The sequence below is a fragment of the Colobus angolensis genome, unplaced genomic scaffold (genome assembly GCF_000951035.1).
Source record: "Colobus angolensis palliatus isolate OR3802 unplaced genomic scaffold, Cang.pa_1.0 Scaffold464, whole genome shotgun sequence".
In the NCBI taxonomy this organism is placed as follows: domain Eukaryota; kingdom Metazoa; phylum Chordata; class Mammalia; order Primates; family Cercopithecidae; genus Colobus; species Colobus angolensis.
Window position 1 is genome coordinate 398,444 of NW_012118088.1, and position 18,934 is coordinate 417,377.

General features: G+C 43.8%; 1 protein-coding gene across 1 annotated transcript in view; it reads left to right on the top strand.

Moving 5' to 3' along the window:
- PRKCB (protein kinase C, beta) overlaps nt 1-18,934 on the top strand; it is a gene marked incomplete at its 5' end in the record, with an annotated part of 390,293 nt that overhangs the window by 278,968 nt on the left and 92,391 nt on the right. Inside the window, one exon of the mRNA XM_011958268.1 lies at nt 8,090-8,236. Within this exon, the coding sequence (XP_011813658.1) occupies nt 8,090-8,236 (147 nt within the window). The remainder of the gene's footprint in view (nt 1-8,089; nt 8,237-18,934) is intronic.

Below are 18,934 nucleotides of genomic sequence, written 5' to 3' on the forward strand. Positions count from 1 at the left end.
TTTTTTTTTTTTTTGGAGATGGAGTCTTGCTCTGTCACCCAGGCTGGAGTGCAGTTCCCCGATCTCGGCTCACTGCAAGCTCTGCTTCCTGGGTTCATGCCATTCTCCTGCCTCAGCCTCCTGAGTAGCTGGAACTACAGGTGCCCGCTGCCACGCCTGGCTAATTTTTTGTATTTTTAATAGTGATGGGATTTCACCGTGTTAGCCAGGATGGTCTCAATCTCCTGACTTTGTGATCCGCCTGCCTCGGCCTCCCAAAGTGCTGGGATTACAGGCGTGATATCCCAAGGATTTTAGCATTTATCCTGAGAGCCAGTTACCACACGTGGTGTATTTCAGTACGTCAGGGTTGGTTGCCTCTGTTTGGTTAGGCGGCTTTGAATTCTAGGGCTCTATGTTGCAGACGTGAAAAGCCAACCATTAGTGAGTGTATTCCTGTTTCTGAAGGCACATCATACACAGCAAGATAAAGGACAAGGTTGTTGAAAGAAACAAACTTTCTATCAAGTTTGTTTTTCCCTCAACTTGATAGAAATAGTGCTTAGGGGCCAGGCATGGTGGCTCACTCCTGTAATCCCAGCACTTTAGGAGACCGAGGCAGGAGGGTTGCTTGAGCCCAGGAGTTCGAGACCAGCCTGGGCAATATAGTGACTCTGCCTCATTATTTACAAAATATATATTTTTAAAAAATAAAAATAAAAAAAGAAATAACTTGTATTCCCAAATTCCTTGTCTTGAGCCTGTGCCTTCCCTACATGCTGGAAGATAGTGATAGTTCTGACCCAGTGGGGCCCTCCCTTCCTGGAAACAAGTGGAACGGACACATTGGCCTTGAGCTTGTCAGTCATTCTCCAGTGACCTCGATAACAGAGGCTTGTTCCCAAAGTCTTGGACTCAAGCCCAAGTGAACTGATAAAAGCATCTTCCCTCCAAGTAGAACTAAAAACTGGATGCTGTTTGATAAAAATTAAGACGGGAAGGCCGTCCTTCCAGAGAACACTTTCCATCTCTTTCCCCCAACTTGCCGGTGAAGTATCCATTTGCTGCTGTTATAGAAATGTACTATTAAGGGTGAAAAACACAAGGCTGGTATTTTCTTGTATACAGTGAAGTCTCAGTTTTACAAAATGATTTCTTCTGTCCTGGGGCAGCCGGGGGGACATTTCAGAACACCAAGGAAAAGATTTTCTACGCAAACAGTACATTTGTCTGGGCCGGTAATTGGCTTGGAATAGGAGACTGTTTTGTCCACATGCAACAAATTGTGTCCCTTTATTTCTAGCAAGAGCCTGCAAAAGCTTGTTTATGCCTGAATTATAATCGCTCCATACTGTAGTTGTTGATTAAAAAAAATGTTTCCAACAGACCGAAAATTGTTCTCAGACTTACAGAGGAATTTCAGTTGACCTTGAACGTGAGAAATGTAATCCCTGGGCGATAACCAATTAGCACCCGGAATGACTCAAAAATTACTTTCAAGCCTCTTATCTGGAGGAATCCTGAGTGACAGTAAAATCGAGCTGCTAGAATTGGGGTAATAGAATTTCATGGTAGTGTGAGCTTGGTGCAGTTGCCACACGTGGTATACTTCAGAACGTCAGAGCTGGCTCTGTTTGGTTAGGGGGCTTTCAGTCGACCGTGGGCTTGGGAAGAGAAGACTCCATTTTGGATGGCGCACAGTAGGATTTCTCAGAGTCTTAAAATGTATTTATTTAACAAAGTGCTTACTGTGTGCCATTTAGGATTCTAAGTGCTTTGCAAATATTAACTCCAGTAGTTTAATCCTTACAACAACCTAGAATGGTAGGTACTGTTATCACGCCATTTTACTTTTACAAATGAAGAAACTGAGGCCCACAGAGGTTCAAGTAACTTTTCAAGGCCCCAGAGCCGCTGGTTGTCCCGGGTTTGAGTTTTCCCCAGAAACAGACTATAAGGATTCAAGTGCAAGTACTTTATTTGGGAGGTGATCCTGGAAGCACCATAAGTTAATAAAGAAGCATTGCCAGAAAAGGTGGGAAGCCAGGAAAGTATTATCAAGCAAGCTACCGCTGTGGGCAGCTAGGGTTTAACCCTGCTGGAGAACTCTCTAGTCAGCGCAGAATGCATGCCTCAGAATTTCCCAATCAAGGGACAGGAAGCTGAGGGGTTATCCATTGGCTCTCCTTCCATTGCAGGCTAAGGGCTGCTCCCAGGGAAATCCACCCACCAGCACTTTCAGTGTGCCCTGTGTGCTGTGCCTGCTCCTACAACCAGAAAATAAGCTGCAGACAAAGAATCGCAGGTGTTTGCTGTTAGCAGCCCCAGGTGTAGAGAGTAGCATGCTGGTGGTGTCTTGGAAGAACACCAGTGATCGTATCTGTGCAATGTAGCCTAATGGTTAAGTGTGATGGCATGAGAGCCAGACTGCCTAGATTTGAATCCCAATTCTGTCACCTCCTTGCTGAGTGGCTATAAGCAAGTTGCTTTGTCTCTCTGAGCTTCTGATTCCCTACCTGTAAAATGGGGAATTATAGTACTTCTTACTTCATGAGGTTATGTGAGGATTGAATGAGGTAATGCATTTAGCAGAGTGTCTTACACGTCATACACATCCAGATGTTAGATGCTAGCATCATGGTTGTTGTTATAATTATCAGCTCCCCCTTTGGGATAAATAAAGCTCAGAACATCCTCTTTCTGGGCTTTGGAAGGGCTGTTGGAGGTTAGGGAGAATCTACAGGGACTCCTAGCCTACAGGGGTCCTTGCCGCACTGCTGGGTAGCTGGGAGTGCCTGTAGTAGTTCCTTGTAGGGGTGGAGTAGCAGAAGAATCTGCAGTTTTAGCCAGGACAGGCATTCATCATCAGGAGTGGAGCCCAGAGCCTGGCTGCTGGGGCTTCTCCACTGTCCCCTCTTGCTGTCTGGAAGGTGACTTGGCTCTTTGCTCAGAAATGCTATTTGCTTTCTCTCTTAGCGTTGAGTTCTAGGGCTCTAAATTGCAGGCATGAAAAGGCAACCATTAGCGTATTCCTGTTTCTTCAAGCACATCCTACCCAGCAAGATAAAGGATGAGTTTAATTTGTGCCTCAATTTTAAAATGTTCGCTCTTTGATGCAGTGTGTCCTGGGCATTGTCCCCTTGAAACAATGGGATATTTCGAAGGACAAAGGACGGGGCTCCTGTCCTCTGAAGGCTCACTGTGTAGGGGCCACAAACCCAGGTGTTTTCAGGAGCCAGGCAAACAACAAGAAGGCGAAAGAGCTTGCATCACCCAGTGTTAGCAGATCCCCTTCTTCAAAAGAAGCTGCAGATCTGGGTTTTCGTATCTCCAAATTTTCAACAGTTGGCAACTAATTAAATATTAAAATGACAGCAAACACTGTGCAGACCAGATCAACAGGGTTATTAGACTTCTTTTTTTTCCCAGGGTTATTAGTCTTCTGATCTAGATTCTAGAAGTTAAATTAACATGCCCATGGGAAATGTTGTAAAAGCAAGCTGGGAGGGAGGGAGGAAAGAGGGCTGCCAGCCCCACATTCAGAGGCGAGAAGGGAGTTTCTAGCGCTGAGGGATGAGGCTGTTAGCTGCTCCTTGAAGGACAAGGAAAAAATCAACCCCACCCCACCCCAGCCCCCCACCAAAAAAAAGTCCTTATCTGTTTTGCTAATCAAAGTCAAATGAAGAAATCGGGAAGTTTGAGGTCTGTGCTCACGCTTCATGGGGAGTGTGTGCTGGGACCCGCAGGTGGATGGGAAGGTTCCCAGGATGGGAACTGAGGACTGGGACAGGCAGGACTTGAATCTTCACAGTCTGGAGAATGGAGTGTGTGAATCCAATGGGTCCTGAGCCAGGATTCAAAGAAGGCAGGACACACGGTGATAAGGTGATGGGGGTGGGTGGAGCGGGGAGGGGAGGAGGGAATGTGTTTGGGTCAGGCCAGCTTGGGGGTGATGATTTAGGAGGGTGTGAGGACATAGCCCAAGAAAGGTGAGACAGCTTCTGTCCTATGCTGGTTCTTTAGTTTGCAGTCTCCATTGCGAATAAGATAACTTTGTACTTTTAACTACCCCCTCACTGCCTCTGCACCCCAAATCTGTCTCCAGTTCAGATATCTTTGCTCAAGCCCCAAACCCACGTATACAACTGCTTACTGGGTATTTACATGTGGGTTAAACCTCAACATATCTTACTGCAAAGTAAACTGACCAAGTATGTTCACAGCAGCGTTGTTAGTAGGCCGAAAGAGGAAACAACTCAAATGCCCATACACAGGAGATGGGATAAACATCAATAACGAGTGCCATTCAGCAATACAAAGAGACAAATTACCGATTTATGCAAAAACATGGATGCATTTCAAGAACATTTTGATGAGCGAAAGAAGCCAGGCACAAGAGTACATACCCTACGATGCCGTTCAGCTGAATAAAGAACAGACAGAACTGACCTATGGGATAGAAACCGGAACAGAGATCGCCTTAGTGGGAGGGGGGTCGACTGGGAACTTTTGGAGGGTGATGGAAATGTTCCCCGTCATGTTTGGGGTTTGAGTTCCATGGATGTGCGCATTTGTCAAAATTCACAGAGCCATGCATGTGAAAATCGGTGCCCAGCTCGATTTTCAAAACATGAATAAAGAGAAAAATGGTGGATGCTTTGTTAGCCATGATTCCTAAGTGGTAACAGTGGAATATGCATCCCATGAGGGGGAAATAAACCTTGCAATTTTAAGCTGCTGTGGGGAAGAGGGGATCTCAACATGTCTGAAATCACACCAGTCATCTCTTCCCCACACTTCCAAACTTACTCCTCTTCCGCTTCCTCTTCTCATCTCAGTGGAAAGAACCAGTATCCTGCCAGTTGGCCAGAACAGAAGCTGGAGCTGTGCTTCATCTCCGATCTCCCTTCTCCCTCGCCCAATGTGCTACCCAGCTGGGGTCAGTCTGTCTCCCAAACAGGTCCACTTTGTTCCATCTACACTGCAGACAACTGAGTCCATCATTTTTTGTTTTTTTAAGACAGGGTCTCCCTTTATCACTAAGGCTGGAGTGCCGTGGTGCGATCGTGGCTCACTGCAACCTCTGACTCCTGGGCTCCAACTCCTGGGCTGATCCTCCCACCTCAGCCTCCCGAGTAGCTGGGACTACAGGCACACACCACCATGTCTGGCTCATCATTTCTCTCCTTAATAATGCAGTGACTTCCTAGTGATCCCCCAGCCCACATGCTGGGGGTCTCCTCTCTCCACTCAGAGTACCTTTAAATTTTTAAGGTCATACCATAGCCCTGCTTCAAACCTTTCAAAGGCTACTTGTCATGCTTACAGTCAGCCTGAATTTCTTAAGGTCCTTTCAACCCTTTGTCTGCCTCCTGTGTCATATCTGCCTTGCATTTCATGCTCCAGCCCGATGATGTTTCATTCTTTGAATGTGTCTTCCCCTCTGTTCCATAAATTCCATTCCTGCTGCCAATACCAGTTTATCTGCCTCAGCAACCCCAACATACCTTTTGGACACAGTTTGGAGGACCCAATCCCAGCTAGAATGCACCTTTTTTGAGAGTATCTGCATCCTTTTTGCCCTCTGATGTACCCTCAGCACCTAGAGCAGCACCTATCATGTAGCAGGTACTCAATAAGAATTTTTGGTTTGTTTGTTGGTTTGTTTGTGACAGGGTCTTGCTCTGTTGCCCAGGCTGGAGTGCAATATAGTGATCATAGCTTACTGCAGCTTCCAACTCCTGGGCTTAAGGGATTCTCCTGCCTTAAACTTCCCAAGTAGCTGGCACTACAGGCCCACTGTGACCATGCCCAGCTAATTAAACTTTTTTTTTAGATGGGGTCTGGCTGTGTTGCCCAGGCTGGTCTTGAACTCCTGGTCTCAAGCAGTCCTGCCTCAGCCTTCCAAAGCTTTGGGATTACAGGCATCAGCCACCACATCCAGCCTTAATAAATGCTTTTTGAATGAATGAATGAATCTTCCCTGATATTCACAACTTTGGAAAGATTTATATTGCCTCTTTATCTTCAAAACAACCAAATAATGCAACAATAATAATAGGTACCGTTCACTGAGCATCTATTGTGTGCCAGGAATGATACTAAGGACTCTGTGATACATCATTTCATGTCATTATCTCCGTTGTCTTGAAAAGGTGATGAATGTTTAGGAAGCTTCAATCACCAAATGCAATTAAGTGCCTTCTCTTTGCCACACTCCTCTAGGTACCAGGGAAACAGTGGAAAGCAGAACAGACAAAATCTTTGCTCTCGGGGAGCTTACATTCTGGTATAAGGAGAAAGACGATAAATTGGGAAACAAGTAAATATATGGTTTGTAAGATGGTGACAAGTGTTTTAGAGAAAATCAAGTAAGTGAGGCAGATGGAGATTGCTGAGAGCAATTTTATGTAAGGTGTTCAGGGAAGAGCCCTCTTATTAGAGGTGAGAGAGTTCTGGAGAAAGAGTGCTCTGAGCAGAGGGAACAGCAGGTGCAAAGGCCTTGGGGTAAGAGCGTGTTTGGTGCATTCAGAGAGCAGCGAGGAGGCCAGTGTGGAAGTAGAAAGGAGACTGAAATCAGAGGGAGTCCAGAGGGACTCAGTCATCTGTGGTCTTTGGCTTTTACTTTGAGAATAGTGGGAAGGTATATATATTGGGCAGAGGAGTGTTATGACTTAACTGATGTGTTCTGCACCACACAGCTGATTCATGTCAGAGAATTCTACCACGAGGCTTTTTTTTTTGAGTGAGAGAGAGATGGGATCTCACTCTGTCACCCAGGCTGGAGGGCAGTGGTGTGATTACAGCTCACTGCAGCCTCTAACTCCTGGGCTAAAGCTATCCTCCCACCTTGGCCTCCCAGGTAGCTGGGATGACAGGTGCACACCACCATGCGTAGCTAACTTTCTTTATTTTTGTAGAGACAGGGTCTTGCTATCTTGCCCAGGCTGTTCTCAAACTGCTATCCTTAATTGAATCTCCTATTTCAGCCTCAAAAATTGTTGGAATTACAGGTGTGAACCACTGTGCCCAGCCACACATGAGCTTTTAACTCCACAGTTTTCTGTCTGCTAGAAGTGAATCCAGTAACAAAGTCCTGGTAGCTGCAGGTCTCCTGCTCATGGCTTCCGGTTCTTGTCTCATTCCAAAGCGCCTGCTGCCACTCTGAGCCCCATTCCTCCACTCATGGCAAGGAGTCCCTCTCCCATTGCACTGAGGACACACATGGCCCTCATTCATCTATTTATGCAAAAAATATTTAGCTGGGAACTATACTAGTTGTCAGGAAGACCACAGAAAATGAGAAATATTCCCTGTCCACAAGAGAGTCTCCAGTTTATTGGAAGGAAACAAGAGAACAGGCAGTTATCCTCCAGTATTAATGGGAAGAGAAGTGGATGAAGAAAATCAGAGGAGAAGCTAGTGCAGACAGAGAGAATCGATGAGGGCTTCCCTGAGGACATGAAGATGTAAACCCCTAGCTGGGTTGTTGAAGGGGAGAGAATAGCCATTTGTACCACAGTAGCAGCAGCAGATGCAAAGGCCCTGTGGTTGGAGGGGCCTGGGACATCCAGGGGAGTGAAAGGAGAGTGAAGCTATGTTGTAGGGAAGAAGCACCCTAGCAATGATGGAGTTGGAAAGCCAGGTAGGGCCTGAGCATATAAGTCCATGAAAGCACCTCAATCTTTATCATGAAAATAATGGGATGCCACTGTGGCATTTTAAGCAAGAGGGGACTTGGTTGGGTGAGAGACTCACTGTGGTTGTGTGTAAAGCCCAGTGTAAAGGAAAGCAATGTGCCTTGTGCAGGTGAGAGATGATGGCAGGTAGTGGTGGTTGAGATGGAAAGAAGTAGATGAATTCTAGAGACAGCTGGGAGGAAAGGAATGACAGTTGCTGGTTATGGTTGAGACATGAGGGATCAAAGAAAGATGGAAGTGCAAAGGATATCCGACAGGTTTCAGGCTTGTGGAGTGATGCACGGCCATGCTTTTCACGGGGACAGGGTGCCGGAGCTGCAGGAACCACAGCGTCCCACTGTGTGCCTGTGTCTTCCTACAAGATCATCCTCAAACCCTGAGCATGTTTTCTGTGTGCTTCCTTTTTGCAGAGGGCCAAGATCAGTCAGGGAACCAAGGTCCCAGAAGAAAAGACGACCAATACTGTCTCCAAATTTGACAACAATGGCAACAGAGACCGGATGAAACTGACTGATTTTAACTTCCTAATGGTGCTGGGGAAAGGCAGCTTTGGCAAGGTATGGTATGATTTGGTGACTCCACCTGCTCTGGAAGGAACATCACACAAGGCAGGCACATTTGCTGTTCCTACGGGACGGACGTCCTAGTGGGAGAGTAAGAAGTAAATAGACCCACACTACACTTTGTAATGAATACCATGAAGGAAATGAATATAGTGCTCTCTCACAAACAAAAAGGGGACCCGTTCAGACAGTCTGAGGAGGTGACACATAGGCTGAGACGTGAAGGATGAGAAAGAACTAGCTATACTTTCAAAGAGCTAGGAAAAAATGTTCTCAGAAGAGAGCAAGTGCAAAAGTTCCAAGGTGGGGACAGGCTGGGTGCATCCTAGGAACCATCAGAAGGTGTTGGGGCAAAATGTCACTAGTAGAAGGAGGTATAGGATGTGATGTTGCAGAGACAAGCAGGACCCAAGGATGCAAATCTTATAAGCTACGGTGAGGAGTTTGGGTTTCCTTCACATTGCGGCGGGGAGCCATTGAACGTTTTTAAGCAGAGCAGTGATACGATCGGATTTGCCTTTTGGAAAAGATCACTCTGACAGCCGAGAACGGAAATGGTTCCTTTCAAACAGTAGCACAGTGGAAGGGTGACCCTGGGACTCGTAGAGTGGTTCTGGATGCTTTTATAGATACTGCGAGATGCTGTTTTACTGAAGTTGAGATTGTGTTGTAAGTATTTCTGACTCGTTTAGTGTTGTTTTGGGGTTTTTAGTCCCTTTGTGTGCCATGAAGATGTCTAGCATAAATCTCATGCCATGAACTCAGGTGTGCAAAAAATATAAATTTATTTTCCATCTATGTAGCATAAGCCAAAAACCTGAGAGTTATCCCTGAGTTTCCCTCTTTGCTGTATTCCCACCATCCCTGCCCACTGCCCCCCGCAACCATGTATAATGCCCTGGCAAACGCTGACAGTTCCTTCAAAGTATATCACATATTCACTAACTTCTCTTCATCTCCCTAATACTACCCTAGTCTAAACCATTAGTATCACCTGGATAAGTGCAGAAACTCCTCAGTGGCTTCTCAATCCCAATCTTGTTACCTGTCATTAATCCCAATCCCAATTTTGTTGCCTATAATTAATCCCAATCCCAATCTTCTTACCTATAATTAATCCCAATTCCAATCTTGTTGCCTATAATTAATCCCAATCCGAGTCTTGTTACCTATGATTAATCCCAGTGCCAATCTTGTTACCTATGATTAATCTCAGTCCTAGTCTTGTTGCCTATAATTAATCTTGTTACCTATAATTAATCCCAATCTTCTTGCCTATGGTTAATCCCAATCCTAATCTTGTTGCCTATAATTAATATACTTTCTACTTCACAGCCCTAATAATTTTTTAAAGCTTACATTAAGTCAAGGAGCTCCCCTGCTTAAGACCCTCCAATGACTTTCCATCCAATTAGAAGAAATTCTGTGTTACATCCTTAGCTTGTATCACCCTTTATCATCTGGCCCTTGTTCTCTGTGTGACTTCTTTTCTTCTTTTCCTCCTCCCCATCACCCACTGTGCTCTGGCCACAACCTCAGCTCTTGGGTCACTGAAACACACAAAGCTCCTTTCCCTCTTAGAAGCTTTGTGATTCTGCTCACTTTGCTGTTTGCATGGCCGTCTCCTTTCTGCAATTCACATCTCAACTTAGACGCCACCTCTTCTGAAAAATCTTCCCCAACTACCCACTCAAAGTTGCCTCTCATTCACTGTCTGTTATATTTAACTCTCTCATAGCACCCATTACTGAGCAATGCTTTTCTTGTGTCCTCGTTGATTTTTCTCTCTTCCCTTTCTAAGGTCTAAGCTCCACAAGAATAGGGATCGTCTCTGTCCTGGTCACCACTGTGTTCTCAGAGCCTAGGGATGGAATTCATTCAGTGCCTAGACTGAATGCATGGATTCTCTGTCTGTGGGTGGCAAGGGTATCCGCTGAGATGGACTAAGGAATCTGAAATGATGGCTGAAAGTCTGAAGAGCCTCAGAATGGGATGGGAATAGAGAGTAAGGGCAGCCACTAAGATGGCCCATCCAGTCCGTAAGGTTGGGAATAGGCAGTTGGCAGTGGTCCACAACGTTGTATGGTTTTTACCAGCAGCTCTGAGCCTCCCTGGGGTAGAGATGGAGAAGGAGATGGTGGATTTGAGCTAAGGGTGAGATTAGTAGAATCAGTGAACTAGATTATGGAAGAAAGAGAGTTAAGGATTCTGGGAAGAGAGATGTCCACTGCAGATCCACAGAGTCTGTACCAAGTGCTCAGGAAAAGTATGTTGAATACATGAATGGAAGTGGTATCTAGATTGGGTTGGGGAAGATGTCTAGCATAAAGGGAATTATCACCTGGGTGGGAAAAAAGGAGCTTAGAAGTCTAGGGATGAAAACAAAATGGATGAGGTCAAGATACGTAAAATGTTAGGAAGAATTGAGGCATTTAGATTTCAAACATGGAGCAGTTTCTCTGATGATGGGGAAGAAAGTGGCCTAACTAAAGAAGAGGTTCTAATAAGCTGAGTTTTTAAAAATTAAATGAGCACTTTTTTTTTTTTTTTCTTTTTGAGACAGAGTCTCACTCTGTTGTCCAGGCTGGAATGTAGTGGTGCATTACGGTCCACTGCAGCCTCGACATGCTGGACTCAAGCAGTCCTCCTGCCTCAGTCCCCTGAATAACTGGAACTACAGACATGCACCACCATGCCTGGCTAATTTTTGTTTTTGTTTTTGTTTTTTTGAGTCAGAGTCTCACTCTGTTGCCCAGGCTGGAGTGCAATGGCGCCATCTCAGCTCACTGCAACCTCTACCTCCCTGGTTCAAGTGATTCTCCTGCCTCAGCCTTGTGCTTGGCTAATTTTTGTAGCTTTTAGTAGAGACAGGGTTTCCCCATGTTGACCAGGCTGATCTCGAACTCCTGACCTCATGTAATCCGTTCACCTCAGCCTCCTAAAGTGCTGGGATTACCGACATGAGCCACCGCGCCTGGCCTAATTTTTGTATTTTTTTGTAGAGACATGATCTCACTATGTTTCCCAGGCTGTTCAAGTACTTATTAGCTCAAGCAGTCCTCCTGCCATGGCCTCTGAAAGTGCTAGGATTACAGGTGTGAGCGCCTGCATCTGTCCTAAATCATATATACACACATATATATACATTATATATATATATATTTTTGAAACAGCGTTTCTCTCTTGTTGCCTAGGCTGGAGTGCAATGGCACGATCTTGGCTCACCGTAACCTCCACCTCCCGGGTTCAAGTGATTCTCCTGTCTCAGCCTTTTCAAGTAGCTGGGATTACAGGCATGTGCCACCACACCCAGCTAATTTTCCACTCTTAGTAGAGACAGGGTTTCTCTATGTTGGTCAGGTTGGTCTTGAACTCCTGACGTCAGGTGATCCACCTGTCTTGGCCTCCCAAGGGCTGGGATTACAGGCATGAGCCACTGCGCTTGGCCATGATATTCTTAATAAGCAATGCATTCACACGGTTCATCATTAAGATTATATTAAAAGGATAAACACTGAGAAGTCCTGCTCCTACCCAAGTTCACATCCTTCTCTGACCACTCACTGCTGCTGCTCTCCCTATGTGAACACTTTTATTGTGCTAATTTGTGTCTTTCCAGTCCCCCGAGGTAATCTAACATTTTTATTCTTGTCCTTGTTAACTCAAAAGTTTGTGTACTGTGCCTGTTTTTGATCACTTAACAAAACAGATGAGAGGACGTTTGATGGAGGATTGGAAGTTCTGGAGGATCCCATGCGAAGGATGGGGGTTGGGGGATAGTGGGTGGAGTCGTGGGAGAATGGATCACTGGGGAGCAATGAGAGAATAGATCATATGTCTCCATGGAAACTGTTATAATCATTGAGAGCTCTGTTCCAGACTGGAGATGTAGCATCAAATAAATCATAGATGAAAACAACAATATGTCCTGAAAGCAAAGTAGAATAACAAACACCTCTATGATCCTTTAAAACAGAGTAGTCCTTTGCAACTCTTAGTATTGCCGATCAGGGTTGTAAATTAATGCAGGTTTTGTATTTGAATTCCAACTTTGAACATTTTGCAGTCTGGTTAGGTATATAGATCAATCTCCATAAACAGAAGAACACAGCTGCAGTGATTTGCTCTTCCCCTTCTGAAGATGGAAGAGATCGGGCTTTGGGGTAATCTGTTTCCACCCCCCTTAACCCAGGAAAAACAAAACAAAACAAAATATGTTTTTAAACACTAATGGCCATGAGCGGTGGCTCACGCCTGTAATCACAGCACTTTGGGAGGCCGAGGTAGGCAGATCAAAGTCAGGAGTTCAAGGCCAGCCTGGCCAATATGGTGAAACCCCATCCCTACTAAAAATACAAAAATTAGCTGGACATGGTGGTGGGCACCTGTATTCCCAGCTACTCAGGAGGCTGAGGCAGGAGAATCACTTGAACCCAGGAGGTGGAGGTTGCAGTGAGCCGAGATCGTGCCACTGCACTCCAGCCTGGGTGACAGAGCAAGACACTTGTCTCAAACAATGACAACAACAACAACAACAACCCCACCAATAATTTGTGGGGTGACTAGGGAATGGCACAAGCCTTTGGTAAGACCTGTAAAAATGGAACAAGGCAGGAAGCAAGGGTGAAGGACATTGAATTTCAAATATGTAAGCTCGTTTCAAAATCTTCCAAAAGAAGAAAACTGGAGAGTTTGTTTTTCTGAACAGGAAAAAGTGTTTACCTGGAAGGGCTATCATACCAAAGCGGGGCCTGTTGGCATGGCTGGCTTACTCAGAGGTAGATGCCTTCTAGGACTTTTAATACAGAGCATTCAAATGTATCATTCACATTTAAAAATTGTTTTATTTCTCAACTTTCATTTCAGCTACAGAGGGTACATGTGCAGGTTTGTTACGTGGTTATATTGTACCCAGGTAGTGAGCATAGTACCCAATAGGTAGTTTTTAATTTATTGCTTAATGGTGCTTAGAATTTTATCCTTAACTCTCTGTTTTTATAATGCCTTGAAACTTTAACTTGACTTTTGCCAACATCTTTCAAGAATTGAACCTTGAATGATTGCTGGAGTCAAAATTATGCTGCACATATATAAAGTGGGCAGATCTGTACCATCCAGATTGATGATACAAGCTTATCTTAAAAAGTAAATACAGCAAATACTTGATCAAGCATATACACAGCACAAGGATAACTCTTTATATTATAGACATGATTCCTCTAACCCTAATGTGCTGCCTTAATAAACATGCATTAAATATTTAATGAATGCTAATACTGTGTGTCTTCTGAGACTTCATATGTGCTCGTGGTAATGATTTGTATGATACAAGTCTTTAAAAAATAATATGCAGGAAAGTTTGAATGGAGGTTTTCTTGTTCTCTTACACCCCTGACTCTCGCCTACAGATGGAACTGAGCTAATGTACGTGAGTTGAGATGGGGTCGGGGGATAGAAGGAGGCTGGGGGAGGCAGCTGGTGTGCTATGGTGGACATAGATCTACAACTATAAAGAAGCTCAAACCTCATAGCACAGAAGAGCTATGTAAAAATGTGTGTTTACTGGAAAATGGAAATAGCCCAAATGGTATATTAATAATAAATACAAGAAAATGAAGTGACTCTCTCCTCTCTCTCTCTTTCCCTCTCTCATGCACACACATATGTCTATCTATCTATCTATCTATCTATCTATCTATCTATCTAATCTATCATCTATCTACCTATCATCTATTATCTATCTACCTGTCATCTATCTATCATCTATGTATCATCTATAATCTATCTACCTATCATCTGTCTATCTTACTATCCTCTATCTACCTATCATCAATCAATCAATCAATCAATCATTTGTCTTCATAGAAAGATTTTTGTAACATAATATCAAATAAAAATAAAAGCAAATTACGGAACATTATGATTGGCAATATAAAATGTATATAGACCAATTCCTTTTGTGTAATATACTCATGGTCCCTCCTTTTATTAAACTTTTTCTTCAACATTTCATTGTGAAAATTTAAAAACTGGAAAAGTTGAAATAATTGCATAATGAACATCCGTAACACCCACCACCTGGATTCCACAAGTAACATTTGACTGTGTTTGCTTTATCATGTATCCATCTGTCTATCCATCCATCAACCCTTTTTTAATGCATTTTAAAGTGAGTTGCTTTAGTCCTTACCCTTTACATTTGCAGGTAACTGCAAGTGCACTTTACATGCAGCATGTGTACCATTTAACCAGAATTCAATATTTGCAATGATTATTTTAAAGGTAAAATTACATATACTGAAATGCAGGTATCTTAAGTGTATCGTTCTCTGAGTTTTGAAAAATGCGTAGTTTTTAAAATGCAGTGGAGGTATAAACATTCATTAAAAAAAAATCACACAGGCATGAAAGCAACTGTGATGTTTGGTGTGTTCCATGGGCACCTGTGGGTATGGGATTTGCCCTAGTTGAAGCCAGAGAAGGCTTCTGTGAAAAAGTGGCTCAAGCTATAGCTAAAGGATGAGTCAAGTTAACTATACAAACAGGGGAAATAGTAAATGAAAATCTCAGAATGTCTCCTTGTTCCTGGCCCCCACCCCCAAAATAGGCTTGGTTAATCTGTGTGGCTGACAGGGCACCTAAACTCCTTTTATTAGGGTAGATTCATCTGCTGTAACAAATAGACCCCCAAATATATACTGGCTCAGACATAATAGAAGTTTAATTTTCAATAAACTTCTAAGTTTAAGAAGTTTAAGACAGGCGCGCCTGGCCCCACCCACTCTCTCCATATGGTGATTAAGGGACAAGGTGCCTTCCGTCCTATATGGCTCCATTAATCCCTAGAGCTTTGTTTTCTCTGCAGTCACAGGGTGGAGGAGGCACAAGCTGCTTCTTAAAAGTCTCAGTTTGGGAAGTGGCACCAATCACTTCTGCCTACTCTCTATTGGAGAAAATGTAGCCACGTGGCCACACTTCGGTGCAAAGGAGGCCGGGAGAACAATTTGGGTGGATGACGCGTTGTCTCAGCTGTGCTCCCTACTTTTCAGCCCTGGCTGGAATTTTTCTTGGTGACACACAAAAGACCTTCTGACTTTTCCCTTTAGAGCTCCCAATGTATCACACTCCACACACAAAAAACTTCAAGTGCCTCTTCTCTGTGGCATTTCTTTGTGTTCGAATCATGGAGCACGCCAGGTGTTAGTGGTAACTTTCTTGAAGCCTAGCACGAGCCAGGAATAAGTCAAGTAGGAAGAAGTCAGCAGCTTATGAAATTACAAAGAAAAAGTGAAGTGTCTATAGCAACGAGGTGCCCAGGTATCACATTTTTTCTTTTTTAAACATCCCATCCAGTTCTGTTGCTGTCTATCATCTAAGATGATCTAAAATCAGAAGCAGAGAGGTGAGAGACAGAACCATTAAACTTCCCCATCTAGTGTTTGACTTTCCTAAAATAATCCCAAGATACTGAACCAATGACATTAAATGCCTGGTTATATCACTAAGGAGGCTGTGAAAGATCTGGTGGTGGCCGCTTCCACTAGGGTACCCCTAGAAACTTGGCATTTGTGTGACACTCTCTAAGATGCTGGCATCAACTTTTGTAGCTCAAAATTCAGACTGTGCAACAGAGTTGACTATAGTCTTGGCCAAGTTTCCCAAATATTAGTCATTTATGCACATGTTGTGGGTTTTTCTTTGCCATTACATGCCTCCTTTATGCGATCATATTTTTCTTTAAAGTGACTTTAACTTCACTTCCTTTTCTTCTTCTTAACATTGCCCTAAGCCATAATATATGTGAAATCACAAGTTTGATATACCAGTTATATATTTATTTTAATGTGTTTGGTTTGATATACCAGTTATATATTTATTTTAATGTGTTTTAGGAGAATATAGTAAAAGAAGAGTAATTTTGTCCTTGTACTAGTACCTGAACCACATTTGGTGAAAAACTGTGATAAAATCCTACACTCACGCAATGTAAGATTGAGGTGATTGACAGCTTGATTACCATGGTATTTCTAAGAATGTGAAGTCTTTTGTTATAATTTGTGTGCGTATCTGGAAGTTACAAAAAGTCTCTGTTCATCCCCCTCCTCCATATCCTTTCCTTCAAATAAGGAATATGCTCAACACTCCCTGTATCCTTAAAAATCTTTCCTGTGATCCTGACCTCCCTCCACCCTCCTTTACTCACTAAATATATCCAGACAGCAAAGCTACTCTTTGGAGATTTGCTACCTTCATTTCTTCCCCACCCACTCCTTTTGTATTATGTCTCCTCCCCTTAGCAACTTTCAGAAACATCTGTCTCCCAGGTTATCAGCAGTCTCATAACTCATACCTCTCCAGATCTGAGCATGAGGCATCCTGGCTTGCTCAGGGGAGTAGGGCAGACATGAGGGGAAGAGAACTGGTAATAAGATTGGAATTCATACATTATTCTGGGGAGAAGTCATCACCTTTATAGTAACGTCCCACTGAAAGGCACAACTAAGGATTCATTCATTCAAGAAGTATTTATTGAGCATCTACTATATGCCAGGTACCCTTGTAGGTACAGAGGCAATGTCTGTGAACAAAACAAACAAATATATCTGCCTGCCCCTCATGAAACTTATATTCTAGTGGTGGTGATGGTGACAACGAAGATGATGATAACACCTAATATTTTTGGGTCCTTACTACGTGCCAGGCTCTGTTATAAGTGCTTAGTATGTATTCATTAGCTCACACTTACTCTGTGATGCAGCTACTGTTGTCCCCATTTTACAGATAAAGAGAGTGAGATGCAGAAAGTTGAAATAACTTGCTAAAGTCACACAGCTAGTAAATGGCATTAAACAGATCAGCTTTGATTTAGATGTGTATGATTTGGGGCTCTTTTTTTTTTTTTTTCTAGAGATAGGGTCTCACTCTGTTACCCAGGCTGGAGTACAGTGGTGCAATCGTAGCTCACTGCAGCCACGAACTCCTTGGCTCAAGTGATCTGCCTGCCTCAGCCACCCAAAGTGCTGGGATTACAGGCATGAGCACAATGACTAGCTGATTTTGGGATCTTGATTGCTTGATACTTACCATGTAATTTCCTAGTTTTAACAGTGATTACCTGGAATGTCACAAACATGTTCTAGGAGGTTAGTCATTTTTCCCTCTTATTTCCTCATCTTTCCCTCTAAATGCTAAGCAGAGTTTGTGGCCAGGGGCAGTGGCTCACACCTTTAATCTCAGTGCTTTGGGAGAGCAAGGCAGGAGGATCACTTGAAAAGGAGATGGAGCAACATAGGGAGACCCCATCTCTACAAAAACAAAAAACAAAAAAAAATTGCATCCCTTATTTTCAGTGTAAGCTGCTGCCATTAGACAAATCACATGCTCCTAGTGATGGAGGGCTCTGGGTTTTCTGTTCTTCCTCATCGCTCTGTGCTTATTGGCTACCTATCCATGTATAAATAACAGATATGCCATGTGCTCATTGGAACTGTGAGTCATCTGCAGGGATTCCAAAGAGGGCCCATGAGAATGGCTTTCACTCCTCCAGCCTCTGCCTTTCTGACCTCCTCCACAGGCTTCAGCCTTTTGGGATTCCCCGAGTCTTGGAAGCATCTCTGTTGAGTGCAGTGACTCCTTAACTGGTTCCTTTTCAACCTTCAACCTCCATTTTCCTAACCCTTACCAATGCTACCGCCCAGCTGCACCCACTCCAATTCCACTCACACCTTGCCTGTTATCTCCAATGTTTTGGAGCTCATGCTCATTGACAAGGACCTTGCCATGGATTTGCATGCATTATATCATATTAATTCTCACCATAATCCTGGAAGGTAGTTACTGATAATCACTCTATTATATAGAAATTGTAAGGCAGAGAGGTTAAGTGACTTCTCCAAGATCACACAGCTGGAAGGAGGCAGGACCTTGAAAGCTGGTTTTGTGATATCAGTTGCCTCTTGCCATCTCTTCTCCACTTTGGGGTCCACACGTCTTCCCAAACCACTAGTTTAAGATTTTTTTTTTTTTTTTTAACAGAGTCTCACTCAGTCACCCAGGCTGGAGTGCAGTGACATGATCATGGTTCACTGCAGCTTCAACCTCCCAGACTCAAGCAATCCTCCCATCTCAGCCTCCCAAGCAGCTGGGACTACAGGCACATGCCACCACACCCAGCTAATTTTTTGATTTCTTTTTTTTTTTTTTTTTTTGTAGATACGGGGTCCCACTTTGTTGCCCAGGCTAGTCTCCAACTCCTGGGCTCAGGGAATCCTCCTGCCTTGCCCTCTTAAAGTGCTGGGATTATAGGAGTGAACCACCATGCCCAGTCCAAACCACTCGTCTTTCCTCTTCCTTTTTTTCTTTCTTTCTTCCTTCCTTGCCTTTCTCTCTTTTTGTCTTTTTTGAAATAGCAGTTACAAAACAATTATAAGAGCTTCCTAATGAGGCCAGGTGTGGTGGCTCACGGCTATAATCCCAGAGCCTCTAGAAGCCAAGCCTGGAGGATTGATTGAGCTAAGGAGTTCAAGACCAGCCCAGCCTGAGCAACATAGCAAGACCCCATCTCTAAAAATGTGTTTAAAAATTAGCCAGACACAGCTGGGTACGGTGGGTCCCACCTGTGATCCCAGCACTTTGGGAGGCTGAGGCGGGTGGATCATGAGGTCACGAGTTCAAGACCAGCCTGGCCAACAT